The 21,497-nt window shown below is 37.5% G+C and overlaps 1 protein-coding gene across 1 annotated transcript in view; it reads left to right on the top strand.

Annotated features, from left to right (window-relative positions):
* Positions 1–20,600, top strand: part of LOC139953809 (uncharacterized) — a 77,631-nt gene extending 57,031 nt beyond the window's left edge. Inside the window, exons 4-15 of the mRNA XM_071953376.1 lie at positions 1,894–1,968; positions 2,898–3,113; positions 3,318–3,467; positions 5,179–5,247; positions 5,834–5,905; positions 6,213–6,278; positions 6,903–7,046; positions 7,523–7,594; positions 8,784–8,991; positions 9,987–10,038; positions 10,473–10,595; positions 16,724–20,600. Of these exons, the coding sequence (XP_071809477.1) occupies positions 1,894–1,968; positions 2,898–3,113; positions 3,318–3,467; positions 5,179–5,247; positions 5,834–5,905; positions 6,213–6,278; positions 6,903–7,046; positions 7,523–7,594; positions 8,784–8,991; positions 9,987–10,038; positions 10,473–10,595; positions 16,724–18,921 (3,445 nt within the window). The 3' untranslated portion in view covers positions 18,922–20,600. The remainder of the gene's footprint in view (positions 1–1,893; positions 1,969–2,897; positions 3,114–3,317; positions 3,468–5,178; positions 5,248–5,833; positions 5,906–6,212; positions 6,279–6,902; positions 7,047–7,522; positions 7,595–8,783; positions 8,992–9,986; positions 10,039–10,472; positions 10,596–16,723) is intronic.
* Positions 20,601–21,497: the final 897 nt, after the last annotated feature.

A 21,497-nucleotide genomic window follows, 5' to 3' on the forward strand; every position in this document is an offset into this window, starting at 1 on the left:
TATTTGTCAATATCTTTGCTTTTATAAGATTTTGTTGTTTCCTTTTTTTAAGCAGATTTTATTTATTTTTTCTTAAAACTTTTAAATGTAACTCCTTTTTAGAAGTGTTTTAGAAAAAATTTCATCTTTAAGTGATTGTAAATGTAGGTAGACTGTTCGGGTTGTCACTGCTGAAAAAAAAGTGACTTAATCAGACTTAATCTAGAGTATAAATGCATGCACCGAATCTAATTCTTCTTGCCGGCCGAGCGTGTTGGCTTAAACGTGTCTGGCAATTTTCGCTAAGTGCCAAACGTACTGGAAGAAATCACCGGCAAGAACTCGACAAGAACGGGTGTTAAAATTCACGCCCAAGGTGAGAAGAGAAAGGGTCTTAGAGTGCCATCGGCAGACTTCATTTTGTCTAGAATTAAAAGGCATGAGTTTGCATCAACTCAAATAACAAGGTGGGCTTGACTTTTTCAAGCGGGAGACCTTTTTTAGATAACTCTGTTCCAAGAAAAACTTTAAATATTTTATCCCTTTTTGTTTGAACAATTTGTTTAAAGGGAATGTCAAGCCTGATAGTTCATGGAGGCAACGAAGGCGATTGCCTCCATGCCCTTTGGTCATTGCCTTGGTGCCCTTGAAATGCTCCAGTAGAAATTTAAAATGTCCTCATAGGGTGCCCTTTACCAAGTAGAAAATGCCTCGGTGCCCTTGAATATGAGCATTTATGCCCCGAAATGTGAATCTGAGAAGCATTACTGCAGTATCGCTTCTCAGACTGTACATTGTTATTGGGGATTATTCTTCCTGCCTGGACAAATTCGCTCCAGGTTTCCTGTACTTTCTCAAAAATGCGACCACCTTTTGAAACAAAATGTTCATAATTCCTGTGAGTTTTACTGTACACATCTACATTTCATTGGATTAAAACAATCAAACAGCTCCAAAAACAAAAGGTATACTTTTCCTTTAAAGATGACATTTGGTTTTGATTTTCATTCCTACCAAGATTTTCCTCGCTCTGTGTATATAATATCCTCCACAGAATGCATTATTAACGGAAATACACACCCTAAAAGAGTTAGGCATGGGTCAGACGCCACATAGTGCATCCCAGTCAGCCGTGAATTCTCCATTTAATCTTAGAGACTTGACAGATGGTCTTCAAGACTCTGGCTCATCCATCTTGGACTTAAAAAGAAAAAGACCGTCGTCATCGGTGAAGAGAAATATTTCATCGTTAATGTCAGATAGTTCGTGTGTGGAGAAAATCTCGGCTTAACACCGATATGGAGGTGGCGGTTGTACTTGTTAGTTTTTACTCATACGGAGACCGAAGAAAGAAAGTTTTGGTTTTATTTGATGAAGAATGGCGGAAGGGGGGGGGGGGGTGGGGGAAGCAGGGGGTGGTTTGCTTAATTTTGTTCTCAAGCTCATGTGGGGGTTCTGTAAACCTAAAGTAAGGCAAGTAACAAAGTGTTTAAAGGGAAAAATTATCTCACCTGGGCACAGTTTCATGGAGCTGCTTAAGCAGAAAATATAGCTTCATCATTCTCTGCTTAGCAGGAACAAGCAGGATATCAGTCACAAAAGGTGTGGCAATGTGTTTTGGCCGGTAACCTTACTCTGCCTGGTAAGCATTTTGTTGTTGGGCTAAGCTATTTTTTGTGTCTAACCAGCCCTATGAAACTAAACCCTGCTCCCAGCTATGGGTTGCTTCTATTTCATGGTTGGAAAGAGCCTTGATGTGTGGTCCCTTTGATTTTGTAAAATCTCCTCCGCCCCCCCCCCCCCCCCCTCAACTCTTCCAACCCCAGCTTTAAACAATGGCTATATTCCCTTCCCGTTAATTTTATGATTTTGTTTTATGTTTTGATTGCAATATTTATTTGACCTTTTTCACAGTGATCTTCAGCTAAACATATTCCAGAAACTTCCCAGTAAGGCCTTCCATCCCGACCTTGCCAACCTAAGAACGCTGTAAGTAGAAAGTAAAAATATTCATGGCCCATCGGTCTAGGTCACCGGACCCAAGCTCTGGGGTCAGTTTCACAAAGACAATCCTAACTTAGGACTATAATCACACCCTAAATGCTTGGGCCACCCATTCCTAACGTTACAAAAACCATTCCCTGTCCACTTACCCAGACAAAAAACATTCCCTCCCCTGTCCCCCATATCCCCGCTCAATGTTGACTGGAACACAGAAGACCGTGCAACAATGAAAACATTGAAAGGGGGCAGGGGGGGCCCCCAACGAGATATGGCTGGGATTCTAGTCCCAGGAGATATTAAAAACTTAAGGCTGAGGCTAAGTTAGGAAGAGTAACTCATCCTTATTCAAGATGAGACTCTTTGTGAAATCCACCCCTGGTGTTGTCAGCAGCAGTCATGACACTTGTGCCCTTGAGCAGTAACTTAACCTTTTTGGTTCGTAAGAAGATGGGAAGGTAGTGTATTCTGCTGATAACCCTGTTTCAGGCCAAGGAGGAGGTGGCAACATGGCCCTGGTGACACTAAAAGTGTAATCCTCACCTTGAAGTGGCGAACCGTAGCCTTCATTAACAAAATTTTACACACTTTCCAACTTGAGTATACATCAGGGCTAAAACTTCACCTCCGGAACTTGGTTTTGGACCCCAGAACTTTATTTTGTACCTTTGCGTCACAGTCTTAGATCTCCAGCCGTCGATATCACCAAACTCTTGCTAACTTAGGATTAACCTTAGGACTTGGGATGAGTCCCAGCCTTGCACTGTAACATGTGAACCTTAAGATTAGTCCTAAGTTAAGATGAGTTACTCGCGATTTCGTTAGCATTTCGTTGAATCGGCTACATGTGTCAGACCTGAATGCTCGGATACTTTCTCTCTCTGTCCAATCATCATCTTCTCTTTGTCTCTCAACAGAAACTTGAACAGCAACTACATCGAAGACTTTCCAGGACATGCCCTGTTGAACCTTCACTCTCTCCGACATCTTTATGTTGAGGGGAACAGACTCAACCGAATCCCAACAGAAGCCATCAGCCTGGTTCCAGAGCTTACAGTTCTTCTGCTTAGCAGCAACGCCATCACGATGGTACAGGATCACGCCTTTCAGAATAACACTAAGCTGATTGAGCTGTAAGTAGAACTAGTCCCAGGAGATATTAAAAACTTAAGGCTGAGGCTAAGATAGGAAGAGTAACTTGTCTAGGGTCTGCTAGGGTCGAATCAAAACGCCAGGCCGTTAACTATTACTTGCATTTATACAATAGGTCCTTTTGATTTGTAAGCCGTTACCAACAGCTAATTCTATTTTCTTCTTATTTTTGTTATTTTTTCTAGGAGCTTGAATAACAACAGCATCCAAGTGATTTCAACTCATGCTTTCTCAGGACTCTACAATCTAAAAGGATTAGACTTTAGGTACAACTACCATCGGATAAAAAACATCAAACAAGGGGCGTTCCGGAACCTTACCAGCCTCAACGCTCTGTGAGTAGTTTTTTTTTCAAAGATAGTCTAAAAAACTGTTTTTTTGTCATTCTACTCCATGTTGCCGTGGTAATTATGTGGTTATTTCATCTCTCCATCTCCTTTCTTGTTTTTCTCTTCTTCTTCTGCCTGTCTTGGTTGCCATTCTGTGAGTCTCTTGGTTTATATGTCTTCCTTTCTTGCTAAGTGCCCCGCTCTTCTCTATTCTAATTCTCTGATCTTCTCTGATTATATCGCTGACCTTCTTTTGTCTTGTGGTTTCTTTAGAGGTACTGCTGTTGATTTCACCAAACTCTTTCTTACTTAGGATTAATCTTAGGACTTAGGACGGGTTAAGTTCCGTATCCATAGACATTAGGACGCATTGAACCCATTCTAGATAGGATTAATCCCAGCGTTTCAGGAAACTGGCTGCTGGACACCATGTAATTGCTGTCAAAGACCAGTATTCTCACTTGGTGTATCCTAACACAATGCATAACATAACTAATCATGTTCACTCAATTGGTCACCAAAGTTGCAAGAAACTAATGAAAGAAAAAATACCTTTCTTGCACAAGTTGTGTGCTTTCAGATGCATAACAAAACATTAAAATACTTCAGGCCTGAAGCCTTTAAATATTTGAGTTGGAAATTACCTCTTTCTCAAAAACTTACTTCAGAGTTAGAAATTACCTCTTTCTCAAAAACTTACTTCAGAGGGAGCTGTTTCTCAAAATGTTTTTCACTATCAACAGCTCTCCATTGCTTGTTACCAAGTAAGTTTTTATGCTAACAAATATTTTGAGTAGTTACCAATAGTGTCCAGTGCATTTAAAGACTAGTCTTCTCACTTGGTGTTTCTCAACATATGCATAAAATAACAAACCTGTGAAAATTTGAGCTCAATTGGTTGTCAAAGTTGCGAGATAATGAAATCAAAAACACCCTTGTAAAACGAAGTTGTGTGCTTTCAGATGCTTGATTTCGAGACCTCAAATTCTAAATCTGAGGTCTCAAAATCAAATTTGTGGAAAATTATTTCTTTCTCAAAAACTACTTCACTTCAGTGGGAGCCATTTCTCGCAATGTTTTATACTTTCAATCTCTCCCCATTACTGGTTACCAAGTAAGGTTTTATGGCAATAATTATTTTGAGTAATTACCAATAGTGTCCGGTGCCTGTAATGACATTTTCAGACATCTCTAGTTTACAATTGAGCATGGACTTCTCTGCAGGCATAAAATGGTTAATGTCACATAGAAGGGCCACTAAGGGATTAGCAATTTGATTTTATTTTTCTCCGAAATTGTGGGTGGTTCAAAAGAAATTAACTGAAAAATGCTCTTTGGATCATGAGCAATGGTTGAATTGTAATCTAATAAAAATATGTTTGTGCTCTTTTGAATGTTTTTCTGTCACAAATGTGTTGCCTGTGTGTTTCATATTTCATTCTTTTTTTGTGTAATATTTTTAATGACTGTCTTTTTAAACTGTACATTTCAGGTTTTTGGCCGCTATATGGCAGTGTTTTAATAAACCATGAGTAATAATTGGTGTAAGCCAGGAAAAGCCACTAAAAACTACTGACGTTGAACACTTTTGAGTCTAAAGTACTCTACTGCTAACTCTGTTTTTCAGTGTTTAGATTTCATATTTCCTCAATTTATTGTGTTTTTTTGTCTTTTTTCTCCAGTAAATATTTTGCTTTGCCTTTGTTTCTTTCTTCAGAGCAATATCAGACGTCGACAACCTCAGTGAGTTTCCAGACCTGTCAGGAACAACCAGCCTAGAAAGATTGTAAGCTTCATTACTTTGGATTCGCCAAAAGTTATTTAAATTTTATTAATCCAAATTAATATTTGTTAAATTAACACAAACTTCTGTAATATTATGATCTCAGGAGTATTTATTTTGCTCTCTGTTGATCCTTTCTTAAAGAAATATTACAGAATTGGTAAGAAAACATCGTCTAAGATCACAGATTCACATAAAACGTACACAGTCTAATGATGATGATATTATAAAACATCCCTTGAAATATTTCTGTCTGAAATGTCATATTATGATAATAAATAAATACAACTAATTTTCTGTTTGGAGTTTATCACTCAGTGAGCAGTTTATTCAATATTTTTTAATCAATGTCACGCAAAATGTGTTCTCGGTTTTTCTACTACTTTCTCATGACCCAGATGGCTGATTGCTCTCAAACTTCTACAGGTTTGTCAGTTTATGTATATAGTGGATTACATAAAGTGCTAACACTGCCAGCAACTGTTTTTTTTAATAAAAAATATAAAAAAATGATCACAATGACATTGTTAATCTTAAAAGTTGTGAGTATTTGTGCCGCAAAATAAATTATAATTTCATTCCTTTGCAGGACTATAGATAGATGTTCCCTAACGTCCATACCAACAACTTTTTGTGACGGAATGCACCATCTTGTAGAATTGTAAGTAAATTCATTCCAATCCTCTGGTTTTCAAGAAACATATCATAAAGGGATTGAACATCATTGGTTATTGGAAGAGTAAATTCATTTAATCCTCTAGTTTTCAAGAAACATCATAAAGGGTTGGAACATATTTGGTGATTTGAAGAGTATATTCATTCAAATCCTGTAGTTATTAAGAAACATATCATAAATGAACTCATATTTGGATTTTAGAATTGGAGTACATTCATTCCAATCGTCTAGTATTCAAGAATAAACATAGACATATTTTAAACTTTGCTTGATTTTTTTATATTAATTTCAGAGATCTTCACAATAACAAGATCGAGTCATTACCTAGTTTTTCGAATTGCTCTCAACTCCGATATTTGTAAGTATTAAAACATAATTTTGGTGCCCTAGCTATGGACCAATCTGACGAAACAAAATTGGTAGCGCCCTTCCATACTCACACAAAAATTTACTGCAAAAGTATTGAACCTCTGATTCCATTTTACGAGGCTGAGATCAACAGCTTCTCATGCTCTTCACAAAGCAAGTTTTTATTTGTATAACTACAAAAGGTATGCGCTCTCCTTAAAGACAGTGGACACTATTGGTAATTGTCAAAGACCAGGCTTCTCATTTGGTGTATCTCAACATATGCATAAAATAACAAACCTGTGAAAATTTCAGCTCAATTGGTCGTCGAAGTTGCGAGGTCACTATGAAAGAAAAAAACACCCTTGTCACACAAAGTTGCGTGCTTTCACAGTTGCTTGATTTCAAGACCTCAAATTAAAAATCTGAGGTCTCGAAATCAAATTCTTGGAAAATTACTTCTTTCTTGAAAACTACGGCACTTAAGAGGGAGCCGTTTCACACAATGTTAAATACTATCAACCTCTCCTCATAACTTGTTACCAAGTAAGGTTTTATGCTGATAATTATTTTGAGTAATTACCAATAGTGTCCACTGCCTTTGAATGTCTTCCATGTTCTCCTTCTCCAAAAGGAATCTTGGTCTCAACAAGCTTTCCTCTTTAGACGGCACACCCTTCCAAGGTCTTAATCAGCTGTCACATCTCTACCTTCGAGATAATAACATTGAACGTATCAGAGCAGACAGCTTTGAGGGTCTATCTGGAGCTTATGAATTGTAAGTGTTTAAGTTTGAATTATTTCTTTGTTCCACCCCAAATCATTTAAAATATACCCAGTCAGTTCCCCTTATGGTTTATTATATTGATATTTGAAATGACAAGTCGCGTCCCTTTAAGGGGATCCCATGGCTGTCGCTTCCCAGGTTATTTCGTACTCTGCATGTGATCCCTGGCTACACAGCCATTCTGGGTTACATGGCTTCTAACTGGCACCCCTGAACAAAGATATTGACAAAATAGGGAGACTGTCAGCATAGGACTTGATAGCTCAGTTGCTAGAGCGCCGTTGGTTCCAATCTGGATCTAGTAATGTTTTTTCTTTCAAATCATATTAATTTCAAATCGACCATATTCACACATTTTTTTGTAAGGTCCAAACTGCCCAATCAAAGGCAACGTGTCCCTTCAAAGTAAAAACCAAGTCATCGTGGACGGAGTTGACAAAACATTATTTTCCACTTTTAATTTGTAGGGATCTTGGCAACAACGACATCATTGAAATTGATGAGAAAGCTTTCTTGCCTTTGAAACGACTGGAAACATTGTAAGTAAAGGTCAATAATTCCCGTGTTTTTTTTTTTAAATCTAAATAAATTGTCAGAGCCCATGGGAGCTGGTTCAGGGTCTGGCATTTTCAAGGTGTTGTTTGAGTCTCAATTGGGGTAGTTTTTTAAATTCGGTTTAAACTTGATTTGTTAAAGTTTTAAAAGTGTTCAGACACACAAATTTAAAACCGAATGAGTGAAAAACTGCCTTAAAATCTACTAATGTACTGTATTTTAACGACCTCCAAGTTAAGTGGTTTGCGGTGGTGTGTGGCACGGTTGGCTGCAGATTGTGCTCTGCAGACCTGTCATAAAAATAATGATCAATTTGAGAGAACTGTCAACAAGAGTGATAAAGCACTTATAAGAACTACATACAATCTATTTTTAATGCCTTGTTCCTAGAATCATACCCACACGTTCATACTTGACTGAATTTCACTAGAGTTTAGCAAATCATTTTCCAAGGAAATTGATGAAAATAATACACTCCACTGTTGTTATTAAAGGGAAGGTACACTATTGGTCATTGTCAAAGACCAGTGTTCTCACTCGGTGTATCTCAACATATGCATAAAATAAACCTTTGCAAATTTGAGCTCAATTGGTCATCGGAGTTGGGAGAAAATGATGAAAGAAAAACACCCTTGTTGGAGGAATTTGTGTGCTTTCAGATAGTAATAAAAGACTTCTGGCTAGAAGTCTTTTATTATTTTTGTGAGAAATTACCCTTATTTCAAAATCTATGCTACTTCAGAGAGAGTCGTTTCTCACAATGTTTTATACTATCAACAGCTCTCCAATGCTCGTTACCAAGTCAGTTTTTAAGTTAATATTTGTTTTGAGTAATTACCAAATGTGTACCTTCCCTTTAAATGTAAAGTAGACCTTGAGCGTTTGGAACCAGTTCATTGTCAAGTTTTTGTGAAATAATCACAGGGCAGTAATTACAGGAGACTCACGCAAATCCAATGCACCTACTAAAATAACTTTGGGGAAATTGTTTTACTCATTTCTCAACAACAACAGCATCTCAGCAAGTAATATTTTAATAGAAGTTTTCTGCTATCATTATCTTAACCTGTGTAAGTTGAATGTAAATCTGTGGACCCAAACCCTTTAATAGATTGGACGATTAAATCTTCTCAATACTGTATTGAAATTGTCACTTTTTTTCTTTTATTGTAGACACTTAAACGGGAACAGGTTTCCCGATTTCCCGACAGCTGGACTTGAAAGACTTCTCAACATTTATACCTTTGATAATATTCATCTTGAATCCTTCCCTAAACCGTCCGAACTTCCCAAGATTATTAAGATCATCTCATCCTACCCTTACCATTGTTGCAATTACATCAGTCTGAACGAAGTCAACTCCGTCAAAAATACTCCAGAGGTATGACAATTTTTATTTGCAAGAAAAGTTCCACAAATGAACCAGTCATGAAAAAAAATCCTCATTATTAGCTGTTTCCTTTTTCAAACTTAAGATTGAATATGAAATCAAACATAAGCCAGGTTCACACAACAACAAAATCCCCTGGTACTTCCCAGGGGTGGATTTCACAAAGATCTAAGACTAGTCTTATCTCGACTTATGACGAGTTACTTGTCCTAACTTAGGACTAGCCTTAAGTTTTTAATAACTCCTAAAGAGTCATAGGACCATCTTTGTTAAATTGACCCCAGGAATCTCCCAGGAGAGTCCCAAGAAACTCCCTGGCTTGTTTGGTTCACATTAGAAATGCCAACCCTGGCAAATTCCTGGGTACCAGGGCTACACTACCAGGGCTTGCTAGAGGTCAACGATTTCTGCCTGCCCGAGTTTACTTCAGTGTAATGTAAATTGTTGACTCACTGTCTAAGGTTGGACAAATTCTGTGTTGATCTCGCTGTACTTTATATGCACATGTTATTTCAGCTGATAGGCAGTTCTTGAATGCGCAATTCCTGCTGCATGGCTTGTAGTGTGAAGAAGTAGGGGTGCGTGCGTAAAGACAAGGCTGTGGCTGCAGTGCGATGAAATGGAACCAGTGCTTAGTAAAGAAATATGTTAAAGCGCCTTAGAATAGGCAAGTAGAAGCCTGATGACGATTGATAGATTAAAGAGCCGGGACAAGACAGGGGCTTTATGCTTAATTTTCGAGACCTCAAACTCTAAATCTGAGGTCTCAAAATCAAATTCGCGGGAAAATTGCTTCTTTCTCGAAAACTACATCACTTCAGAGGGAGCCATTTCTCACAATGTTATATACCATCAACCTCTCTCCATTACTCGTCACCAAGTACGGTTTTATGCTAATAATGCTTTTGAGTAGGGCATTATTACCAATAGTGTCCACTGCTTTAAAGATGTTTTAAGTGAGTTCTTTTGTTTCTTTCTTAATGCAGATCAAGGAGACTTACACATGGACGTTATCTTCTTCAATATACGATTACAACGGTAACTTTAAAAGGATCTATGTACTTTTTTTCTAACACAAAGCACAATGTCCACAGATTTACATTAAACATACTCCGTTTGAAGATAATGATAGTAGAAAGCTTCCCTTAAAAATTACTTGCTGAGGTGCTGTAGTTTAACGACAGGATTAACGAGATGATAATGAAAGAAAAAACACCCTTGTCACACGAAGTTGTGTTCCTCTCTCACTTGCTTGATTTCGAGACCTCTAATTCCGAGGTCTCAAAATCAAATTCATGGAAAATTACTTCTTTTTCGAAAACTACATTACTTCAGAGGGAGCCGTTTCTTACAATGTTTTATACTACCAACCAACTACTCATTACCAAGTAAGGTTTTATGCTGATAACTATTTTGAGTAATAACCAATAGTGTCCACTGTCTTTAATCTGGATTAACTTATCTGCTTACAGGAGGTAACAGCAGCAGCTCTGATTTGGCAGATGACTGGTATGATAGACCTTGGGAACAACAGTACAACATCAGCGGAGTTCCGATTCAGATTCATTCAAACATCAGCTGTTCCCCCACTCCAGGTAAACCAAAACCCTCGCTACCATAGAACCTATCGCGAATACTTGCTTTGCGCGCTGTAGGCATTGACGAGGTGCATGCTGGTCTAGTTGGCGCTCAAGTTTGATCCAAAGCTGGACAAGCATGCACCTCATTCAATAGTTCGGGCTTGCGCAGTGGTTGCTTGCAAAAAGGTCTATGGGCAGCGCCCTGTATCAATACCCATAGTCACTAACCCCCGGAGGGGAAAACACTAGAAATCAACGCTAATTTGGCTAACCGAAGGTGACTGTTTTGCATGCAATAGCTATAGCCATGTACACTTTTTCAAGCAAAAAATGCAAAGTTCACAAGGCTATAGCTTTGTACACTTTTTTTCGCAAAAAATGCAAAGTTCACTAGGCTATAGCCTTGTACACTTTTTCAAGCAAAAAATGCAAAGTTCACAAGGCTACAGCCTTGTACACTTTTTCAAGCAAAAAATGCAAAGTTCACAAGGCTATAGCCATGTACACTTTTTCAAGCAAAAAATGCAAAGTTCACAAGGCCTTGTATACTTTTTCAAGCAAAAAATACAAAGTTCACAAGGCTATAGCCTTGTACACTATTTCAAGCAAAAAATGCAAAGTTCACAATTTTCAAGCAAAAAATGCAAAGTTCACACGGCTATAGCCTTGTACACTATTTCAAGCAAAAAATGCAAAGTACACAAGGCTATAGCCTTTTACACTTTTTCAACCAAAAAATGCAGAAGTTCACAAGCCTTGTACACTTTTTCAAGCAAAAAATGCAAAGTTCACAAGGTACACCTTTTTAAGCAAAAAAATGCAAAGTTCACAAGGCTATAGCCATGTACACTTTTTCAAGCAAAAAATGCAAAGTTCACGAGGCTATAGCCTTGTACACTATTTCAAACAAAAAATGCCTTATACACTTTTTCAAGCAAAAAATGCAAAGTTCACAAGTTCACAAGGCTATAGCCTTGTACACTTTTTCAAGCAAAAATGCAAAGTTCACAAGGCTATATAGCCTTGTACACCTTTTTAAGCGAAAAATGCAAAGTTCACAAGGCTATAGCCTTGTATACTTTTTCAAGCAAAAAATGCAAAGTTCACAAGGCTATAGCCTTGTACACTATTTCAAGCAAAAAATGCAAAGTTCACAAGGCTATAGCCTTGTACACTGGTTAAAGCAAAAAATGCAAAGTTCACAAGGCTATAGCCTTGTACACTATTTCAAGCAAAAAATGCAAAGTTCACAATTTTCAAGCAAAAAATGCAAAGTTCACACGGCTATAGCCTTGTACACTATTTCAAGCAAAAAATGCAAAGTACACAAGGCTATAGCCTTTTACACTTTTTCAACCAAAAAATGCAGAAGTTCACAAGCCTTGTACACTTTTTCAAGCAAAAAATGCAAAGTTCACAAGGTACACCTTTTTAAGCAAAAAAATGCAAAGTTCACAAGGCTATAGCCATGTACACTTTTTCAAGCAAAAAATGCAAAGTTCACGAGGCTATAGCCTTGTACACTATTTCAAACAAAAAATGCCTTATACACTTTTTCAAGCAAAAAATGCAAAGTTCACAAGTTCACAAGGCTATAGCCTTGTACACTTTTTCAAGCAAAAATGCAAAGTTCACAAGGCTATATAGCCTTGTACACCTTTTTAAGCGAAAAATGCAAAGTTCACAAGGCTATAGCCTTGTATACTTTTTCAAGCAAAAAATGCAAAGTTCACAAGGCTATAGCCTTGTACACTATTTCAAGCAAAAAATGCAAAGTTCACAAGGCTATAGCCTTGTACACTGGTTAAAGCAAAAAATGCAAAGTTCACAAGGCTATAGCCTTGTACACTATTTCAAGCAAAAAATGCAAAGTTCACAAGGCTATAGCCTTGTACACTGGTTAAAGCAAAAAATGCAAAGTTCACAAGGCTATATATAGCCTTGTACACTTTTTTAAGCAAAAAATGCAAAGTTCACACTTTTTCAAGCAAAAAATACAAAGTTCACAAGGCTATAGCCTGGTACACCTTTTCAAGCAAAAATGCAACGTTCACAAGGCTATAGCCTTGTACACTTTTTTTCGCAAAAAATGCAAAGTTCACAAGGCTTGTACACTTTTTCAAGCAAAAAAATGCAAAGTTCACAAGGCTATAGCCTTGAACACTTTTTCAAGCAAAAAATGCAAAGTTCACAATTTTCAAGCAAAAAATGCAAAGTTCACTTTTTCAAGCAAAAAAATGCAAAGTTCACAAGGCTATACACTTTTTCAAGCAAAAAATGCAAAGTTCACAAGGCTATAGCCTTGTACACTATTTCAAACAAAAAATGCCTTATACACTTTTTCAAGCAAAAAATGCAAAGTTCACAAGTTCACAAGGCTATAGCCTTGTACACCTTTTTAAGCAAAAAATGCAAAGTTCACAAGGCTATAGCCTTGTATACTTTTTCAAGCAAAAAATGCAAAGTTCACAAGGCTATAGCCTTGTACACTGGTTAAAGCAAAAAATGCAAAGTTCACAAGGCTATAGCCTTGTACACTTTTTCAAGCAAAAAAATGCAAAGTTCACAAGGCTATAGCCTTGTACACTATTTCAAACAAAAAATGCCTTATACACTTTTTCAAGCAAAAAATGCAAAGTTCACAAGGCTATAGCCTTGTACACTTTTTCAAGCAAAAAATGCAAAGTTCACAATTTTCAAGCAAAAAATGCAAAGTTCACTTTTTCAAGCAAAAAAATGCAAAGTTCACAAGGCTATACACTTTTTCAAGCAAAAAATGCAAAGTTCACAAGGCTATAGCCTTGTACACTTTTTCAAGCAAAAAATGCAAAGTTCACACTTTTTCAAGCAAAAAATGCAAAGTTCACAAGGCTATATGTAAGCCTTGTACACTTTTTCAAGCAAAAAATGCAAAGTTCACAAGTTCACAAGGCTATAGCCTTGTACACTTTATTAAGCAAAAAATGCGAAGTTCACAAGGCTATAGCCTTGTATACTTTTTTACGCAAAAAATGCAAAGTTCACAAGGCTATAGCCTTGTACACTATTTCAAGCAAAAAATGCAAAGTTTACACCTTTTTTTCGCAAAAAATGCAAAGTTCACAAGGCTATAGCCTTGTATACTTTTTCAAGCAAAAAATGAAAAGTTCACACTTTTTCAAGCAACAAAATGCAAAGTAAGGCTATAGCCTTGTATACTTTTTTACGCAAAAAATGCAAAGTTAACACCTTTTTTTCGCAAAAAATGCAAAGTTCACAAGGCTATAGCCTTGTATACTTTTTCAAGCAAAAAATGAAAAGTTCACACTTTTCAAGCAAAAAATGCAAAGTTCACAAGGCTATAGCCTTGTACACTTTTTCAAGCAAAAAATGCAAAGTTCACACTTTTTCAAGCAAAAAATGCAAAGTTCACAAGGCTATATATAAGCCTTGTACACTTTTTCAAGCAAAAAATGCAAAGTTCACAAGGCTATAGCCTTGTACACTTTTTCAAGCAAAAAATGCAAAGTTCACAAGGCTATAGCCTTGTACACTTTTTCAAGCAAAAAATGCAAAGTTCACAAGGCTATAGCCTTGTATACTTTTTCAAGCAAAAAATGAAAAGTTCACCTTTTTCAAGCAAAAAATGCAAAGTTTACAAGGCTATAGCCTTGTACACTGGTTAAAGCAAAAAATGCAAAGTTCACAAGGCTATATATAGCCTTGTACACTTTTTCAAGCAAAACAATGCAAAGTTCACAAGGCTATACACTTTTTCAAGCAAAAAATGCAAAGTTCACAAGGCTATAGCCTTGTACACTTTTTCAAGCAAAAAATGCAAAGTTCACACTTTTCAAGCAAAAAATGCAAAGTTCACAAGGCTATAGCCTTGTACACTTTTTTAAGCAAAAAAATGCAAAGTTCACAAGGCTATAGCCTTGTACACTTTTTCAAGCAAAAAATGCAAAGTTCACACTTTTCAAGCAAAAAATGCAAAGTTCACAAGGCTATACACTTTTTTAAGCAAAAAAATGCAAAGTTCACAAGGCTATAGCCTTGTAAACTTTTTCAAGCATAAAATGCAAAGTTCACAAGGTTCACTTGTACACTTTTTCAAGCAATAAATGCAAAGTTTACACTTTTTCAAGCAAAAAATGCAAAGTTCACAAGGCTATAGCCTTGTACTATTTTTCAAGCAAAAAATGCAAAGTTCACAAGGCTATAGCCTTGTACACTTTTTCAAGCAATAAATGCAAAGTTTACACTTTTTCAAGGAAAAAAATGCAAAGTTCACACTTTTTCAAGCGAAAAATGCAAAGTTCACAAGGCTATATATAAGCCTTGTACACTTTATTAAGCAAAAATGCAAAGTTCACAAGGCTATAGCCTTGTACACTTTTTAAAGCAAAAAATGCAAAGTTCACAAGGCTATAGCCTTGTACACTTTTTCAAGCAAAAAATGCAAAGTTTACAAGGCTATAGCCTTGTACACTGGTTAAAGCAAAAAATGCAAAGTTCACAAGTTCACAAGGCTATAGCCTTGTACACTTTATTAAGCAAAAAATGCGAAGTTCACAAGGCTATAGCCTTGTAGACTTTTTTACGCAAAAAATGCAAAGTTCACAAGGCTATAGCCTTGTACACTATTTCAAGCAAAAAATGCAAAGTTTACACCTTTTTTTCGCAAAAAATGCAAAGTTCACAAGGCTATAGCCTTGTATACTTTTTCAAGCAAAAAATGAAAAGTTCACACTTTTCAAGCAAAAAAAGCAAAGTTCACAAGGCTATAAGCCTTGTACACCTTTTTCAAGCAAAAAATGCAAAGTTTACAAGGCTATAGCCTTGTACACTGGTTAAAGCAAAAAATGCAAAGTTCACAAGGCTATATATAGCCTTGTACACTTTTTCAAGCAAAACAATGCAAAGTTCACAAGGCTATACACTTTTTCAAGCAAAAAATGCAAAGTTCACAAGGCTATAGCCTTGTACACTTTTTCAAGCAAAAAATGCAAAGTTCACACTTTTCAAGCAAAAAATGCAAAGTTCACACTTTTCAAGCAAAAAATGCAAAGTTCACAAGGCTATAGCCTTGTACACTTTTTCAAGCAAAAAATGCAAAGTTCACACTTTTTCAAGCAAAAAATGCAAAGTTCGCAAGGCTATATATAAGCCTTGTACACTTTATTAAGCAAAAATGCAAAGTTCACAAGGCTATAGCCTTGTACACTTTTTCAAGCAAAAAATGCAAAGATCACAAGGCTATAGCCTTGTACACTTTTTTAAGCACAAAATGCAAAGTTCACAAGGCTATAGCCTTGTACACTTTTTCAAGCAAAAAATGCAAAGTTCACAAGGCTATAGCCTTGTACACTTTTTTAAGCAAAAAAATGCAAAGTTCACAAGGCTATAGCCTTGTACACTTTTTCAAGCAAAATATGCAAAGTTCACACTTTTTCAAGCAAAAAATGCAAAGTTCGCAAGGCTATATATAAGCCTTGTACACTTTATTAAGCAAAAATGCAAAGTTCACAAGGCTATAGCCTTGTACACTTTTTCAAGCAAAAAATGCAAAGATCACAAGGCTATAGCCTTGTACACTTTTTCAAGCAAAAAATGCAAAGTTCACAAGTTTGCAAGGAAAAAATGCAAAGTTCACAAGGCTATAGCCTTGTACACTTTATTAAGCAAAAAATGCAAAGTTCACACTTTTTTAAGCAAAAAATGCAAAGTTCACAAGGCACATAGCCTTGTACACTTTTTCAAGCAAAAATTTGAAATGTATACAAGCCTTTTCCCTAGGTATAAGTTTAAGTACAAAATAACAGAAATTATGAGAATATGAGAGTAAAAAAATCTTTGCCATCATGAACAAATTGCAAATTGCCTTGCATTTTGGTAAAAAATCATTGAAAATATCAAAAATTTGCAAGGTGTAAGACTTGCTTTTTGTTAAAAAAATCACTGAAAATTTATAATAAAAATGTGCAAAGGTACTGGTAGCTTTACAGTTTTAGTCAAATTCATAAAAAAATTAAAAATAATTAAAAAAACTTTGAACACTTTTGTCAAAACATGTTTCTAACAGTTTTGTCAAAACAAGTAGAGCATGTTCATAGGCCGAGTTTATAAAAGTTCTGATTCTAAGTTCATTATTGTTCTTTCAGGGCCGTTCATACCTTGCGTCGATCTCTTTGGTTCATGGTTTCTTCGAATCGGAGTTTACTTTGTTTTTCTTCTCGCCGTCATCGGAAACGCAATTGTCATCTTTGTCATTTTAGTCAGCCACACTAAGATGGATGTCCCAAGATTCCTGATCTGCAATTTGGCTTTTGCAGACTTCTTCTTAGGTGTGTATCTAGGTTTCCTTGCTGGGGTTGATACGTCGACGCTTGGTGTGTTTCATAAGTACGGCGCACAATGGCAGCTTAGCCCCGGCTGTAGCCTCGCAGGATTCCTAGCTGTTTTCTCCTCAGAGTTTTCAATCTACACCTTATCGGTGATCACGTTGGAGCGTTTCTACGCCATCAAACACGCCTTGCATCTAGAGAAGAGGATGAAGCTTCCACATGCTGTCGCCGTGATGGCATTCGGTTGGATCTTTGCCGTTGTGGTTGCCGTCATGCCACTTGTACACATCAGCAGTTACTACAAGTTCCCAGTGTGTCTCCCGCTAGACATAACAACCACCATCGGTAAAGTATACGGCAGCTCCATCTTACTTCTTAATGTGACGGCGTTTGTGATAATAATGCTGTGTTACGCCAATATATACATGGCGATCCAGGGTTCGCATGCATGGAACTGCAACGACTCCAGAGTAGCAAGAAGGATGTCTTTGCTAGTATTCACGGATTTCGCCTGCTGGGCGCCAATTGCTTTTTTCAGCCTAACATCAGCATTTGGTCTTCAACTAATCTCCATGGAAGGTGCCAAGGTCCTAACAATCTTTGTCCTGCCGCTCAACTCCTGTGCAAACCCATTCCTATACACAATCCTTACTAAACAGTTTAAGAAAGACTGTCAGATGATTCTAAGATCTCTACGTAACCAGGTGCTCCGACAGCGTAATGTGTCTAAGTCCAACACCCTAAGTCTCGGCCGCCATCCATCAATGAGAAGCACACAAGCTCATCAGATATCGCAGCTCCGATGGCGGACGAACGGGAGCATCAGTCAAGACATCACCGGTGATGGCTGCATGGTCTCTTCCTTCAAAACTGAAAACGGAGAACCATCCTCTAACGTTTACACCGTGTCCACCGTGGCAGAGACCCACACACCCCAACAGAACGGCTCTTGTTCAAACGATCACTCACACTCGGATTCCTCTGCGATGTTAGATCCAATGCTCCTGACCAACTCCGATCTGGATGATCTGCGTCGCGGCTCCACTTCACCACTCCTTGACCTCATGACACAGGTGACCAGCAAAGATCCAGAAGCTAAACCGAAATCAAAGGTCAGGCGAAAGTTTTCCATTCCTTTCCCGTTTTTCTCGACTCGCAGTCCCACTAAAGAACCAACACACTCGTCTTCGGCAAACGCCTCCATCAGAAGAAGTCCAACCCCTCAGCGTCAAAAACGAAGCCACTCTATTACAGAAGGCCTTCTTCATAAAATGAACAGGAAGAGGCCCTTGACATCGATGAAGAGTGCTCCAGGCATTTCATCACCAATTTCAAGAAGCTCAGAGAAACTTGATCAAGGCATCAATGGCATCTCAATTGGTATCTGCATAACAGTTCCAGACAAACAGAACCAGAACAAAAACAAAACTGTTAAACAAACAGAAGCCGATGAGAAAGTTTACAGCATTGACGTTCCCAAAGAGCCTCCGAAACCTCCTTTATCAAATTTCCCCATCGACCAAGGCGGTATGGAGACCCAAACTCTCTTAGAGATCGGAGCCTCAAACAATTATTTCTCTGAAAACAGATCTCCTCATGACACCGATTCGCCAGGAATGCTAGCAGCTCATGAGAATCCTGTAAGGGACCAGCTTTCCTCGGCCACACCATCTCCGCAGCTTCATCGTCCTGAAAAACTTGATCTTGTCGATTCCGTTGTTCCTGCTGATAAAGACGTTCCTGATAATGATTCAGGTCTAGGTACAGCCTCCTCACCCCTACCTGACTCCATGGAGAGTATGAGATTCCTACCAGTCTCTCTTGAGACCCCTGAGGTGGTTTGTAACTCGGAACTTGATGACCATTCATCGAGAGCGACAAGTCAGCCGTCGGTGTTGGGAGGCTTGTTTGGTCACCTGACAAGATCAGAACCCAGCAGGTGTTACAACGAGGTTCCAGACAGCCCAACAAAAGCCTCCAGAGAGATTTGCAGACCTAAGGAGAGTGTTGTTTAGCTTCTTATTACCAGCAGTCTTGAAATATTCTGTTCCGTCAACCTTTTCCTTTGAAACACCGATCCTGATGAAAAACTCAAAATTCTAGACACTTGCTCAAGACACCTGTCACAATTTGCAGGAGGTTGCTTCTTGCTTGTCTTGGATCAACAGAAGCTCTGTTATTGAGAGGTGACTTGGGGAGGATCCAACTGGTGGCAAAGGTTGGCATCATTTCCACAAAAACATTAGCAATCCAGGTGATGGCAAGGTGGGTTGTCGACACTTCTACGAAAATGTTAGCGAATCAGTTGATGGCGAGTGAGAAGGGTTGGTGACACTTGCACAAAGACGCCTCAGTCGATGACAAGGTGGAAGCGTTGGTGACACTTGCACAAAGATGTTGGCGGTCCAGATGATGGCAAGGTTTGGCAGCACATGCACAAAATGGTATTAATGTGATAGCAAATCTGTTGACGATAAAAACACCATAAATGACTCTTGGTCAGAATTGCCTACTATTATTTCACAGTTAATAATACAATTTTTAAGGAAACAGGGTATTCAATAACAATAAGCTATTTGCCAATAAGCGATTTGTATGATGTCTCTGGTACAATGCCAAGGCCCATAGGTCTATTCCAGTTAGTCATTGAAGCGTACTAAGCATGGTTGCTGGTATCACAGACTAACCAATTACAGAATTATTAATCCTAGAATGTGTTTTGGCGACCCCAACCAGATACATTGGTCATCGGTTGAGCGTTTTCGCATGTTCGATTGAGGCACAATGAAGATGCTGCTCAGACCAACCGGTAAGACTTGTTGACTCGGTAAGGCTTTGGTTGGAGTCGCCAAAACGACCTCCTAGATTCAGGGATGATATTCTAAAGAAATGAAAAAGACTACAAATTTGTCATGTCGCAGGAGGTGAACACAAGTAAACTAAGCTTCCCTAAACTATTTTTCACTTTCTGGCTGGACGAGTCAAACAAATTTTGGTCACCTCCTAGTTTTTTTAGCAAATAATTACATGTATGTGATAATATTGTTGTGATATTGGACACCAGCTGATGCTGCCAGGTACCAAGCAACTTAAAGCTTTGTGAACTTTGAGTTAAAGAGGCTTCAAAAGAAATGTAAATTTTGTAAAGTCTTTTGTTAGAATCACCGGTGGCTTGCGTTACATTAACTGCAGAGAAAATACACCTGTGCTTCTGACATGGGGTCAATTGCATAGAGCTAATATAAGTACAAAGAATTTGCTAAGCATGACATTTCATCCTTGATAAAAACAGGATTACCAACTAAATTTCCAATTGTTGCATATTGCTTGGTACTGGCATTCAGCTGTTGTTTGCTTATCCTGAAAATCATGTGGAAATTTTGTTGGTAATCCTGTTTTTATCAAGGCAAAAATGTCTTGCTAAGCAAATTTTGGTGCTTAGCAGCTCTATGAAATTGGGCCCTGTTCTTCACTTAAAATTGTTAATTGATAGTAACAAAGTTTGTCCTAATCTTGATTAAAGCATCGTTATAATGTATAAAGTGTAACAAATAATTGTATAAATTATTTATAAAAAATGCTATTCCAATGGTGTGGCGTAATTCCATTGTATATTTAAAAAGATTAAAGATTAAAGATTTATTAATCAACTATTCAGATTTTAACACCACCGATATTTTTTACTTGTACAGTGTGTGGGGGGGGGTGGGGGGTGGGGTAGTATTAGCACTAGAGGGGAATCTGAAAACTTAGACCAAGATGCTAGGTCCGATTTTTTGGCCGGAAAGTTTTGATTTAAATTTTGAATCAGATTCAAGAAAGTTTTAAGCTTTCATTTAAAGTATTACACGAAAAAAAATCCACCAACTATATGTGGTAGTCAATGTAACACTGAATTAAGCGAAGTGAATTTTTTTGCATCACAACTGGAAACGTGCGTAGTGATTATTGCGTCACAAAAATTTGCTTTGATTTGCATTTACGTGACGTATGAACCAGGCTTAAGTGTCAAGAACTTAACATTATCTTGCCTCCATCGGCTATGTACAGTTTGCATGTTACATATGTTGTTTAAGTCTGTAGCGAATGCGAAACTTGTGGATGTTTTTTATAACTAATCAACATTGTCTTTAAAAATTTGTTCAGAAAAAAATTCTATAAAAAAAAGTTCTGAAAATCGGGCCATGCATCTTAGATTAAAGTTTAGTGCTTGAAAATGTTGTATTATTGTCGAAAATGTTGCTTTAAAAGCAGCAAAGTTTATAAAAATGTATGAGTGTTCAAAAAAGTATTTCAATCTACAGGGTCAAACTATATCATCTATCTATAAAGAACCGCCGTTATATTTTGTAATATTTGTGCCTTTTTATCAAAGTTGTAAATGAAACTATAGTTCTCTGTATGATAACCATGGTTATTAAAGGCAGTGGACACTATTGGCAATTACTCAAAATAATTATTAGCATAAAACCTTTCTTGGTGATGAGTATTAGGGTGAGGTTGATGGTAAAAAACATTGTGAGAAACGGCACCCTCTGAAGTGCCATAGTTTTCGAGAAAGAAGTAGTTTTCCACGAATTTGATTTTGAGA

Source organism: Asterias amurensis, chromosome 22, assembly GCF_032118995.1.
Source record: "Asterias amurensis chromosome 22, ASM3211899v1".
NCBI lineage: Eukaryota > Metazoa > Echinodermata > Asteroidea > Forcipulatida > Asteriidae > Asterias > Asterias amurensis.